The sequence below is a fragment of the Peromyscus eremicus genome, chromosome 20 (assembly GCF_949786415.1).
Source record: "Peromyscus eremicus chromosome 20, PerEre_H2_v1, whole genome shotgun sequence".
NCBI lineage: Eukaryota > Metazoa > Chordata > Mammalia > Rodentia > Cricetidae > Peromyscus > Peromyscus eremicus.
The window spans coordinates 52,263,718-52,278,037 of record NC_081436.1 but is presented as its reverse complement, the minus strand read 5'-3'; the positions used below and the strand labels follow the sequence as shown (position 1 = coordinate 52,278,037).

Below are 14,320 nucleotides of genomic sequence, written 5' to 3'. Positions count from 1 at the left end.
AGGTAATGAAAAAAAAAAAACCTTTAAAATGTTAAACATTTTTCAGAAGGCTATGCTAGTACACTAAATGTTTAGTCATATTGAAAAATAACAAAAATTATATCAAAATAAAGGTTATATAAAGAACAAAAAAGGACAGGAACATTTTTTCCACAGGAATATTGCTTCCACACATTGTTTTCCAAGTAAACAAGATTGCCTGAGTAGCAAGCTGGGAAATGGATTTCTTTTCTTTCTTTCTTTGTTTTTAATTTTAATTTTAATTTATTTCTTAAGGAAAATTTGATTCTTCACACATTCTTAGGCTTTTTTAAAATCATCATTGGGAATTTGGACCTAGGAATAGGAAAATCATGATAGATCTCAATTAGAAACTAAGAAACCACCTCTTGCCTCCAAAGTTAGGTAGGATGTGATAGCAGTAAGCTGTTTGATTAGGAAACTAGCTTCAAGTGCAGCCCAGGAGATGAGCAACCTTGCAAGGCCACAGTGCTCCTGGTGGATGTTGATTCTGTCTTCCTTGGTTTCTGCTTTGACCTGCCAATGTTCCCACTGTGGTGTTGAAAACACAACGAAGAAGGGCAGCGGCAGGCTTGTTGTTTCATTCAAGGAGAAAGAAATAGTCTCCTTCAGAAAATTCATAAAGCATCTCTTTGAGATATTCGGAGAGCTTAATGGCCTGTGCCAAATTAGAGTTCAGCACACTGTGCCTTACTTTAAAAAAAAATAAATAGCATCCATTTTTCACAGGTAGTGGAAAATTGCCTTCTAGAATTAGCAGTGATTCATAAAATTATTTGTTGTTATGATTTCATTAGTTTTAGCTCCCCGTGTAGTTAGGCGTCAGTCAACTTTAAAATCAATGCCCTAGTTAAGCAAATAAGGCAATGGGATTCAGCAGTTATCAGGAAGTGTGTTGTGTCTGCACACTGAGACTTGAAAACAACATCCAGACAGACGGAGAAACCAGCTCAGATCATGCCACTGCTAACGGAAATAGCTGCTCACCAAACCACAGGATAATCCTGATCCCACTTAGCACTGCGTTCTATACCAGCCTTTCTTTCTCTGCACACCACAGTCATTCATCATACCCATGTTCCCTGTCCTACACCCCTGACACAGGGACCTGCTGCTATTCCCTTCTTTTTCCTAAAACCAACTTTCGTCCCATTTTCACTTTTCCTTCACATACCTACATGGCACTTCCTGACTGGCTTTACAAGTCACGGTCAGGAACTAAGAGAAGGAAGGAATGGGGGCCAGTTCATGGTGATATATGATGTAAAGATAGAACATTGCTTTATTTCTCATTATACATTTTATAGTGCAGCTCCATTAATTTCAAAGAGAGACATCGCAGTCATAGTTATCAGTAGAGTAGCCCATTACAAACGAATAACGCTTGCATTTTCAAATAGTATTCTAAAGTCATCTGTGCCAGCATTTGGATACCAAGATGAACAGTGATTGAAGTAAAAAGGAAGGAGATTCTAGTAAAAAGACCCACTGGGGCCACGTAATAACATGATCTGAAGTTCCTTCATTCTGAGACACTGCAAATGTGTTGGAGCTGCTGAAAGTAGTAATTTGTAGGTAATGATTCTATCTTTTAACTTAAAGAATACATCAGATTATCTCAAATCAGCAGATACAAATGAGAAATAAAAAAATTATATTCAGTTGGAGCACATGTAAGAGAGGAGGCAAAAGGAGAGAAAATATTTTAAAGATATGTCCAAAACTCTGGATTTTATATGCATGTGCTTGTGTGTGTTTGTGTGCATGTGCATGTGCATGCATGTATGTGTGTATGTGTGCACATGTGTTTGCACGTGTGTACATGTACGCATTGCATGTGTGTGTGTGTGTGTGTGTGTGTGTGTGTGTGTGTGTGTGTGCATCTACTTCTCTCTGTCTCCAGGGTACCAGGATTACAAGCATGTGCCACTATGCCTGGAACTCTTACATGAGTTCTAGAGATTCAATTAAGGTCCTTACATCTACAAAGCAAGCCCGTTATTTGCTAAAAATTCTGCCCAACACAAAAGCTTTTATCATCCGCACCTGAAAAGAAGCAAAATAAATCACCAATGGTCCCAGTGAGTTGTTTTAGAGTATTTCATGGTTCTAGTTCATCTATATTATTTTATATATTAATTAAATATAGACTCTTAGAAAGTTGCCTGGAAAGAGGAACTTTGAACATTTGTTTTCATTGCAGCAATTATAAATAAAGCTTACAACCCTGAACACACACTTCTGTGGAGTCTACATTAATACATTATATATGTTTGAATATTTTATGTATCTGCATATATTTCAATGTGTGTATGTATAAATATACACAGTACTCAATGTTTTTGCCTCTGTCTTCTTAAAAACAAAATAATTGAATAACCAGACAGCTATCGCTACAAATTTTACCCATTTTAAAATATGAATGTTTTAACATAAACTTACTTGCAATTTTGTTAGTCAATTTTTGAAAAGTGAATAACTATAAGTAATTATGAAACACCAAGAAAAATGTGATGGAACATATAATGGATAACTATGATCTTATATAACTTGCTAAGCACAACTGTAATGGCCAAAGAGTTTATACAAGCTACCAGGTTTACTATTTATTAATATTCATATTTAGGAAGACTAAAAAGAGGGTTCTTACATGATTCTAAAAATATTTAACACCAAAGAAAACATAATTCAGTCCCATGCATGCACAATATGTAGCTTAAGTCATACACCAAGGTGACAGTGTCAACAGTTCCCATGGAATAGCACACTTCTTGCTATGGTCTGAAGAGTGTACTGTGGTGGAGTTTCCCTTGCCTGTCACCATTGTGCTTACCTCCACATCTTGGAATTGGTCCACTCCACATTACTTTTCCATCCATGAGAATACATGTAATTGTTTCTGTCCCCTGGGTCTTAATAAATCCTTCCTCGCAAATAACGGAAATGGAACTTCCTAATTGAAAGTTGTCTCCAAACCGACGGGCGTTGATGGGTATTCCCGGATCAGGGCACTCATTATGGCCAAATGCTTCACCATGACAAGAGAACATGATCAGTATTAGAAAGACATTTCCACATGAGTGTAAAATAATGTGTAATAACTGTGATTCTTTCAGCAGATAATTTATACACTATGACTTAAAAAATTAAAAGTGAAAATTTTAATTGTGTCTAGTTGTGGTAATAATTAGGATAACTGAATACAGAGATCACCAACATAACTTGTTCTGATTACTATTAACTTGAATTATAACAGGTTTATGTTATCTCCCTTTAAAATTTTGTAACTCATCTGCCAGGAATGGATAAAAAGGTATACTGGGAGGATTAAAAGGAAGATTTCAGTATAGTAGAAAAAAAATATGGCAATTATTTTACAGCTTTCCATAATGTATGACCTTTCCTTTCTGCTATCTCAGAAAAGAGACTCTACTCTTTAATGACCATATCCTAGGCACAGAGGTGTGATATTATCTCATTTAATACTTAGATGGGCCTGATGAGGAAAACATCACCATGAAGAGAAACGTCAGATTTGAAAAAGTCATGTAGCTTGCCTCTAGTCATAGAAATCTGAGTTTAATAGGACTGCAGTATATGCTCAGTTTGGGAATTTAAAATGTTCTTCATGCCTTCTGTATCTTTGGCCATTTTGCTCATGTCTCATGATCTTAGAGTTACCCCTGTATTTAATCTTGTTTCTTTTAGGATGTCTACTTAGCAAAAAGGAGAACTGTAGTGATAATCTGTTTATTTAAACAAATAATAGATTATTTGGAGTTACCCAAACTTTTCTCTCTATTAATCAATAGAGCCATACATGTATGATCAAATTTTATATTACTATAATGGAAATAGAAGAATATTTCTGTGAAGACAAAGCATCATGGTTTATAAGCATAAGTCATATTTATGAAGCTTTTATAATTTGATATTAGAATTGTTCATCATGAATGCAGGCAACTGTTTTGCGTTTTCCTACTAATTACAATTTCTATGTTGTTCCCAATTTGCATTATTTTATTAATTTTTAGATAGTCTTTATGACACATATCACAGTAACTGAATATAAATGACATACAGTTATACATTGCAAATAGATTCTATGAGTGATACTGTACACAACTATGGTCACACTGAAAGGACACAGTCTGCACTTTATTTTTCATTGACAAAACTCAGTGTCACTTAGATTCAGGTGGGATGAAAGGAGAAATTTTTTCTAAAGGTGGTTCTGGTATTTAGAGACTAAATTCTATTGAGACAGAGAAGTTTCCCATTAACCCAGCAGGTTAGACAGCATCTAACACAGAGGCGATGTTTCAGAAGAAACCACTTAACATTAGCAGCGGTCCCTGGCTTCTGACAAAACATTCACACAAGAAAATACTCAGATGTAAGTATTTTAAGCCAAGAAGTTTTCTCTTTTATGGGATTGAATCTTTTGCCACTGTCATAAAGATTTTTAGATGAATCATACTCATCTTATCTTTTAAAAATACACACCAGAATATGGCTGATATATAAAACCTAAGAGAAAAACATACCCGGAACCTAGGAAAATATAATATACCCCGAAACAACGTTAAGTGATCTAGCCAAAAAGCTAGCTAGTGGTTATTGAGCTTTTGCTAGATTCACATGCTGTCTGCTAAATTAAGTCAATCTATACTTTATTTAAAATTACTCATATATTCATCCAAAGTGCTTTTATATTTATGGATACATGGATCAGGTACAAAATCTACAAATGTAGTATCCAAGACAAGACATGAATTTGTACTGTCTGGCTTTATGGCTGACACTTTGAAACACCGTTACCCCTGGATTTTATCTTTATTTTTATTTTTCCTCATAGTCAGCTGCGGGGTCTTCCCGCAGAATTAGTGATTCTTTCTCTCAAGAATTTCTATAGCAAGAAGAGCTGTACTTTGGAATTAGAATTGTGTGCTGTGATTAATTGATCTCTATGAGCTCCTGAATAGCTAAAGAAAACTCATTTTCTTTAAAAAAAAAAAAAAAAAAAAAGAACTGATAAACAAGTAGCAGCAAAATCTGGTCTAAATTCATGGCCAATCTTAATAGAACAACCTAATGTATCAGCTGACGCCATAAAAACATTGAAATGGATTTCCTTCAAATGGGGCCTCTCAGAGAAATGACACATAGAGAGTAGAATGTAGTTGGTTATTAAGAGATACAAAGCAATCTTTGGCAAAACTAGGTCGACAGCTTTCTCAAATATCCTTATCATTGAAACAAACGGGCTGGTTTGTATGATCGCCTTTCAGTCCTCTACAAAAATGCCACAGAGATAAACAAGCAAGCACACAACAAAGCCCTTACTGTTGTAGGTGATGTTGAAGCCGCGTCCTGACATAGAGTGGTCAGCTTGAAATTCCAGTCGCAGGATGTGGCTGTTACTTGTGAGGTGAGAAGGCACCTCAGCCCCCGTAAAGGTCCCCAGAATGGGGGAATCGGGCGAGTCGCCATCTTTAACAGCAAGGAAGTCAAACTGGGATTCCAGATCAAAGTCATTGAATGACAGGTGAATCCGGCTCCCTGGGTCAGAGATTATTGTCCAGATGCAATTTAAATTATTTCCATAACCTTCAGGGTAATCGGGGGAAAGGACTGTTCCCATCGGTGCAGTGAAGTTAGAGAGGCAAGGAACTGGTAAAAATAAATAAAAACAAAGAGAAGTTTACAAACAGTAAACATTAAAAAGCAATATCTGGGTATATTTTTATGGTAGTCTACAATTATAATGATCAATGAGCGATCGGGAACACATCAAATAATCTAAGTTACCTTATAAAAGAGAAAGGAAAAGCTACAATTTTTACCTTGAAAATTTGTTTTTTTTCCTTTACTGAATAGTGAATTCAGGGTTTGGTGCAAGGGTCACGTTGTCAAAGTACACACACACACCAACTTCATTTTACATATGAGCAAAGCCAGCTCATACTTCCCATGAACTTACGGCTGTGTGCTTGGCTGTGCACAAATTCGTAATTTAAATAAAAGCCTCATGATATTTGTTTATTGTGCTTCTGGACAGTTCTCACTCTGTAGCCTGAGTTATCTAGAACTCGCTCCCAGACTGGACAAAGCGTTCTTGTAATTGTTGCTGCTTCAGCATTCCAAGACGAACAGCGGCTCTAGGCAGGAATCACTACCCCCAACTCAGTGACACTTCATTTTTCTTTTTAGCCTGTTTCTGTTAGAATAGGCCATAGCTTTTATCTCTGCACTTATGAGAAATTTACATAAGTACCCGTGGAAACGCTCAGGTTAATACAATGGTTGAGGAAAGAAACATTTTGTGAATAATCACAGAGTTAAGTTTCTAAAGCTTTACAGAACATCAGTAAGGGTGTGGAAATGGATTTTTTATCCCTGTCGTGCCCTTGGGGTCCTGACAGTTCATGACAGAAATAAGGAAGCCAGTTAGTAATAATAATAGCCAACAGCTGTCACCGGTGGGAAAGACCAGAAGGACAAGTCAAGAAAATCAGCTACTCTACAGAACACATAGTTCTGTTTCCTTTCCCAAGTTGAAAACATCTGATTGAAGTTTAGAAAGCAGAGGAAGGATAAGGAAGAGAAAAAAAAATTACTCAAAGGAAATCGATGCTAAGATATTGATATAGTTTTTTCCAGTGCTATTAAATACCTTTAACAAAACTCAGTTCGTACAAATTCTATTTGTCACACATACACACTATGCACACACACATGCAGACACTCACATATGCATTTACTGTTTATACATATGAAGTATGCATAAAGTCTCTATATAGAAATAGATACGTTACATATACGTGTATTCTCATGTGCAGTGTGTTTGTAGGTATAGTTTTGAGACAGTTTCTCAGTATGTAGACCAGGATGGCCCAGATTTATTCACCTTTCAGCTTCAGTCCAAGTGTTTAAATCAGAGATGTGCACCGCTACAATTCGTTCGTCATACGTCATAAATGAAAATTTAAATGGACTACACATAATCATATTAATCATTTAAACCGCTAACACCATTAATTTTTTTCTTCATAAAGTTTTAAATTAACATTTAGAATTGTATTTTAAAATTCAATTCAGCGATGGCTGGCTGTCTTTTGATTATTTCCTGGGGATATTTTTAATGAGTTCATAAAGAATATGGACTTGAAGCTTCAAAATAGTTTGTAGAATTTCTCAAGTTATATTAATTTGTAGTGAACTATAAAAAGCTGTATTAAAGAACACAGATCCGTGAAAGCAGAAAATACTGTGATTATACTTTTTAGTTTCATAAGGAAAATAACACCTTATTACTGTTTCTTCTACTTATAGTGAGTGAAGGTTTCTGATATGGCATTAATATATTTGCTTATTCACTTTGTTGGAAGTATCCATGAGTGAATTCTGATTCTTTATGTTTATGTAGTCTTAAGTCATAATACCCATGTGGCAGTTTGAAAGGTAGTTTTTCTCATATGCTCATACTTGTGAACGCTTCGTCCCCAGTTAGAAGAACTGTTTGAGAAGGACAGGGAAATGTAGCCTTGTTGGTCTTGGTGTGGCCTTGTTGGAGGAGGTGTGTCAGTAAAGGTGAGTTTTGAGGTTTCAAAAGCCCATGCCTGACCCTGTATCTCTGTCTGCCTGCCACCTATAGATCAGTAAGTAAGCTCTCAGCTACTGCTCCAGCCCCAAGCCTGTCTGTATCCTGCCATTACGACTAGGGACTAAATATCTAATACAGTAAGCAAGCCCCTAATTAAATGCTTTCTTTTATAAGAATTGCCTTGGTCACGGTGTCTCTTCACATCACTAGAACAGTAACTAAGGCAACCTGTATAGCACATTGCTCATTTATTTTGTTTTTTATAGAGTTTAATATTAGGAATTTATTTGAATTTACTAGTTAAAATAATATTTTGGTTATGTACATTTGATTATATACTAAAAGATCTCACAATGTATGTAATTTCATCATTTCTTTAAAAGTATTTTACATTTTTATTTCCTATCTGGAATGACTTTAGAAGCTATAAAATGACAGCCACAGGTCAATGTGGCTGAGCCACATTGCAGGCAAGTTTGATTTGGCTGTTTTTGCTTTTCTTCTTCCCATGCTTTGGAATCATATTTTCAAAGCATATTTCACATTTGAGGATACAAGTCTATGAAAATAATAGTCCCCTACCCCTTTTTTTGTGATACTTAATATGGAGCTTAATATGTAGCATGTTTGAGCCTCAAACATACAATCTTCCTCCCTTCCCTTCCAAGTGCAGGGATTTGTCTTGTATGTCGTAAATCCAGCCCTTTCCACTTTCAGTTATTCTCCATGAATTTCATGTATGTATACAATGTAATATGATAGTATCGACCCTCCCTTTCCCCCTCCCAAGTTCCCAGGGATCTGCCTCCAACCTGTCCATCTTCAAGTTTCATGTCTTTTTTTCCTTTTCTTCTCCTCCTCCCTCTGTCTCTGTCTCTGTCTCTGTCTCTCCTCTTTCACAACTCACTGAGTCTAATTACTGTTTCCCATGCCTATATAGGTGTGAGGCCATCAAGAGGAGTATGAGCATCCACTGGCTAATTCCAAAAAAAAGAATGAGTCTTCCTCTCCAAAGAGCTACCAACTACTTATAGTTCCTCAGTTAGGAGCAGGACCTTGTGAGCGTCTGGGTCATTCATGCAAGCATTTGGGCTGCATTGACCTTAGACAGGTTTTGTTTCTAACCACAGCCTTTGTGAGATCATGAGTGCAATAATCAAGCCCTTTCCAGAGGAGAGTATTTCGAAGCACTCCTCCCTACTCTCTGGCTCATTCATTCTTTCAAACCCTCTCTCTTGAAAAGTTAATTTGCTCCATTTTCTTGCCATTTCCATATCTGGAACATATAGAGACTACTGCCTTCTCTTCTTTTATACTCTGCTGAATCCTGAGACCTTTAATTCTATAATTATAACAAAATGACAACTAAATTAGTTACAAATAAAGGTGTTTGGTTTCTTTTACTATAAAGCTTCATTTACACATTTAGAGAAGTTCAAGTTGCCACCTCCTGAGATAAATGATCTACATATGGATCAGGAATTGTCCAAGCTCACAAACCCCACTGAAATTCAAGGAGATGGGCAGACTTTCATAATGTACATTGTGTCCATGGTTTTATAGGTGTAGTACAATTTTTAAGCAATATTATTAGGTCCACTGTCATGTTCCCAGAGAAATTGCTTTTAGTTGTTTCATTAAATTTACAAGGTAATTGTGTATTATTCATAAATTAATATAATGTATTCACAGTCAGAAAATTTTTCATAAGGTTTTTCTATTTTAAATTTTAAGACTCTCTTTTTACTGTTTATCTGGATGTACATAAGAATTATACCTATGTAGTGATGATTTATTCATCTGCAGCTAATCAGGCAAATGCATTTGAAATTAACTATTGCCTGTTTATAAACCATTAGATTCAATATTTTTTTCACTTACTAGAATACTGGGCTTAGTTGAAAATAGTTAAAGATGCCAAATGGTAAAACACGCTTATAATCCTGGCACTCAGGAGGACCTCTACAAATGAGAGGCTATCCAGAGCTATGTAGTAAGTACCAGGCCAGCGAAGAGGGCTTCCTATGAGAATATTGACCAGATATTCAAAATTTTTCCAAATTGTTTTAAGGAAATAATATTCACATCATTTTTATTAAGTATTCTAGCATCTTATAAAATGCTTTTAATTACTTTTTCATTTTGGGCTGAGGCATGGCTCAAAAGTGGAGCACTTGTCTAACTCAGCCAAGGCCCTGGATTCTATCTCTTCCAACACAGTTTTTTTCTTTTATTGTTGATGTTATTTATCACATAACAGGTTTTCCATTATGAGACCAATATTATCTTTCTGAAAGACTGTTTGGAATAAAAGATCATCAATTAACATATTTTAAGAACTTCTAAGCTTTATATGGCATGAATAGATGAAATTTAGTTCTCCTAACTTATTTTCTTTTTTCTCAAAAGGACTGCTCAGGTGGTCTCTATTATGGATGAGAATTGGCCCATCACTAACAGTCCCTCAAGAGCAAATCTGTGTATTTTTCCTCTGAGATTTTTTGGCTAGAAAAGTAAACATTTTTTTAAAAAATAGCACTTTCTTATAATATAATGATGACTATTTACTTGAACATGAAAGTATAACAATATTTAATACTGACATCAGGTTTGTTTTAATTAAGCTGGAAATTCAGTGTATTTTGAAAAAATTGTTTTTTAATCCTAGCATTTTATATAAAATAAACATTAATGGATTTTATGCTGTGAGTTCTGTACTTTACTGTGAACACCTCCATGAAAGAATAAATTAAGGAATTATAAATAGAAGAGAGGCCTTAAATATTTTAAATAGTTGTAATTACAAATAAACATGTATTATCCCATGAAAGTAAGTGGGCTTGTTAGAATTATCCAAATATATCTAATTTCCATAAGAAATATGCCATGTATAAAGTATAAAATGTCACTAACTTGTTAGAAGAACACATGTAATATATATATTTGCAATTACCAAGTGAACTATGTTAACTTTATTTAAATCTGTAATGAAATTTATAATTTGGCATAAGCACACATGTTAAAGATAGTATCACAAAGTGCTACTCATTCAAAAATAATTACTTGGTTCCAGCTCTTTGAAATTAATTACAAAAGCAATTATATGCAAGGATGGGGTAACATATGCCATCTAGAAGCAAAGCATTTGGTACTCACAGATACAGATGGGTATATTTGCAGACCATTGGTTATTCTCTTGACAAACAATGGATTTCTCTCCAATTAATTCAAACCCAAACTGGCATTCAAACCTTAAAACATCACGATTAGAAAAACCATCGCCTTCTCTAATTCCATATAAAGGTGTGCCAGGATCGCCACAGCTTTCTTTCTCAATTTCTGTAAAATACAAGAGGTAATTTAAGTTTTGGGAATTATAGATACATGATACCTCATGATACTTACACTACAAATGTGCTTAACATGCACTTTCAATGTAGTGATACTTCAGAGCAGAAGGATGGGCACATTTTTCAATCTTAATTTTATTTCTGTTCCACCACTCTTACAGACTGACTTGATGGTGTTCTTTGGGGACCAAATGGTGCATTGCTTTCATTTACTAAGGTGGGGTCTGAAGATACTATAACTAATTAGGGTGTCAGAGGACGTGAACTTTAGCAGAAGATTATGATAACATGTAGATGTTCTGTGTGTCTTACGGATACACATATACAACACCAAATATAACTACACATATTTCTCCCAAATACCTAAATTTTTCTAATCAGTTGTATATTATGCAGGAAATTATGATCAGAGAAATAAAGATGCATTGTTTGCTTTCATGCTCTTTCTGTAATCAATGGAAAGCCTACCTTCAAGATTCTTTTGGATAATTTTTAGTTGATTTAACTGTGTGATAACTACAAAAATAATCTACTTAACAGCAAGAATCAATTTGCATTGTAGTTTGCCCAGATATATTTCTTGAACCAGTGTTTACTGGATAGTTTAAAGGAAGTTGAAAAGAAAAATCTATTTCAGAAGCATCATTAAAGTGTAAGCTCTTGAATCATTTGCAGAGACAGTCCAAATTGCAATTGTGAAGGTATGATTGCTAACAACAAATTACTGTGGTAGTTGTACTCATTTGTAGTTGTCATTAAATATAACAAAAATTAATTTTTTGCATTAATTCTCATTTTAATATGAATTATAACTTATAAAACATATATATATAACACATATGCATATCAAGTACCTTCTCCATGATATTCCAACACATACATATGTAAAGTGATATTAATTCATGGTTAACAAAGATTATTACAAAAAGTTTATTTTCTACTAAAAACACTGTAAATCTTCTTAAAATAACTTGCTAGACTTGCAATAGACCGGCTTTCATTCCCAACTCCTGCCTGCTGGCTCACACCACCTGTAACTCCAGTCAGAGGGAATCTGATGATTCCCAGGTCTTAAGGGGTCCCTCGCTGGGTCACACCGCAGGGGCCAGGCAGGTACCTAGCAGTTACCAGCTGCCTCACTAGGGAAGGTGCTTCAGGGTTGATAGAATTCCCACCATGCCCCCATGGTCGGGCATGCCTGTCAGGACACTTAGTCATCTCCGCCTAGTCATTTCCAGGTCATATATCCTGCGTGATCCATGCCCATGGTTATGCGGTCACATAGTCCACAGACGTGACTGCGTGATCTCTGCAGGTGGGCCTGTGTGCGCAGGTGCGTCCTGGCCTTTATTAGGAGGTGCCATGTTCCCTTAGGCCTGATCACATCTATCCCTTTCTCTTTGTCTTGATAAAACTCTTGTTAGTGGATTCTGTGTCGTGACTTTTCCTTTGGGCTTTTCCTCAGAAAACCAACAAGGGTAAAGCACAAACAACCACCCCTACCCTCCAGCCTCTACAGGCACCAGGAACACGTGTGGCACACAGACATACATGCAACAAAACATTAATACATGCAAAATAAAACGGTTTTTTAAAAAAGAGTAGGAAGAAAACTTAATTTCTTAAATTTAATAGAATGTATAGCATCTCCTGCAATCCAACGTTCACACATTTGATAATTACTTATTGTTCTGGAATCTACCAGTTTGTTGTGCATTTTTCCAGTGCTTTTTTTCCATGATTATACAACATATAAAATAGGTAGGACTTACAATATTTGACATTATGAATAGATAAAAATATTTCCCACAAATTTATCTTGTTTTCTATAAGTGCCATACTATCCTTTGAGTTTTATTATGCTGTGTGTCATTCAAACCTTCTTTTTTAACCCAACTGTTCTAGGGTTGTTCTTGAAAACCTTAAGTCCTCAGCTTAAACCACAAGTGCTTATTCTTACTCTAAAATACTACACTCCCCAGGAGAGTCTCTTTATTGTTTAACCTATGCTTGAATGTCGTCATCATGTATTATTATTCTTCCTGTTTGTATCCATTTTTGATATCAAAGAAAGAAGTTAATGATTTTACAGCTCCTTTTTGCAGTAGGAGAAAATGGATCCTGGAGTATTAGAGAACTTACAAAATACACTGTAGGAGTCCGCTACAGCTTTGAGATATCAATTTAGTACTAATTAAATTACATGTGGAATTATTTGTATATGGAAGTGTTTCTAATTTAATTTTAGGAATAACAATAGCAACTTAGATATGTGAGAGAAATAATGCCAACAGGTTAATAGGATAACAGAAGAACTGTGACAAGGTTTTTACATGTCACTATTATAAATATCTCTCAACAATCTTCTTATTTCTTTCTGGGTGTGACAGCACACACCTGCCATCTCAGCACTTGGGAGGCAGAATCCAAAAAGATCAGGCTATGGTTTTTAGGGACTACACAGTAAGTTTGAGGCCAGCCTCAGCCATATATGACACCATCCACAAATCAAAAACCTAAACAAAGTTTTTCTAAATCTAATGTTATTTATTTGTAGTTACTGGCCTAGTTTTTCTTTTCACACACTTATAATGCTTTACAATTATATTAGCCTACTTAAAAGATTCGCTTAACCAGCTTTAACACATTCCAGTTAATTCTAGCATTTTAGTTTAGTATAGACATCTTTTATTTACAATTTTATCTTTTTTAGATCATTTCTGTTTCAACTTTCTTGAGCTAATATTGTAGTACCTTACTATGCATTTACTCACATTTTAAAGAAACTTTTGTAGTTGTTTTAAACTAAAATAAGTTGTCCCTCAGTTTTCTTTTGCATACTATATTGAATACAATAGTTTATTGACCATTTTAAATACTCTCCTATTTCCATTTTGAATTATTTTTTACATACAATTTTGGTCTTTAATTTTTTTTTAGTTGTTACTTTTTCTTATTGATGATGCTGTTGTTTATTTTGTTCACTCTTTGAGAACATCGTATAATGTTTTGATTATATTCACCCCATCCCACAATTTTTCCCTCATTGTGCCCCCATTTCCTTCATTCAGTGTTTTTTAATCCCTTACAACCAATTTGTCCTGCCCAAATATTTTTGTATGTCTGCTTCTCCACTAGAAGTGGTTGATTACAAGTGACTACATTCATAGAGAAAACTTTCTTCCCATCTCCCAGTAGCTAACAATTTCTAGTAGGTCAACAACTCCAGGTGGAATTCTGTGTCCAACTCTCATCTTTCTGCTTGAATTAGGTCTGGCTTGGGAGTCTGCAGGTTTTGTACATGCTTCCCAAAGCACTGAAAGTTCCTATATGCAGGTGGCCT

At 35.2% G+C, this 14,320-nt stretch overlaps 1 protein-coding gene across 3 annotated transcripts in view; it reads right to left on the bottom strand.

Annotated features, from left to right (window-relative positions):
• Csmd3 (CUB and Sushi multiple domains 3) overlaps positions 1-14,320 on the bottom strand; it is a 1,140,535-nt gene that overhangs the window by 415,027 nt on the left and 711,188 nt on the right. For all 3 annotated transcript variants that reach the window (XM_059246844.1, XM_059246845.1, XM_059246847.1), the window contains 3 exons: positions 10,784-10,966; positions 5,368-5,694; positions 2,855-3,049 (listed from right to left, as the gene is read on the bottom strand). In XM_059246844.1, the coding sequence (XP_059102827.1) occupies positions 2,855-3,049; positions 5,368-5,694; positions 10,784-10,966 (705 nt within the window). The remainder of the gene's footprint in view (positions 1-2,854; positions 3,050-5,367; positions 5,695-10,783; positions 10,967-14,320) is intronic.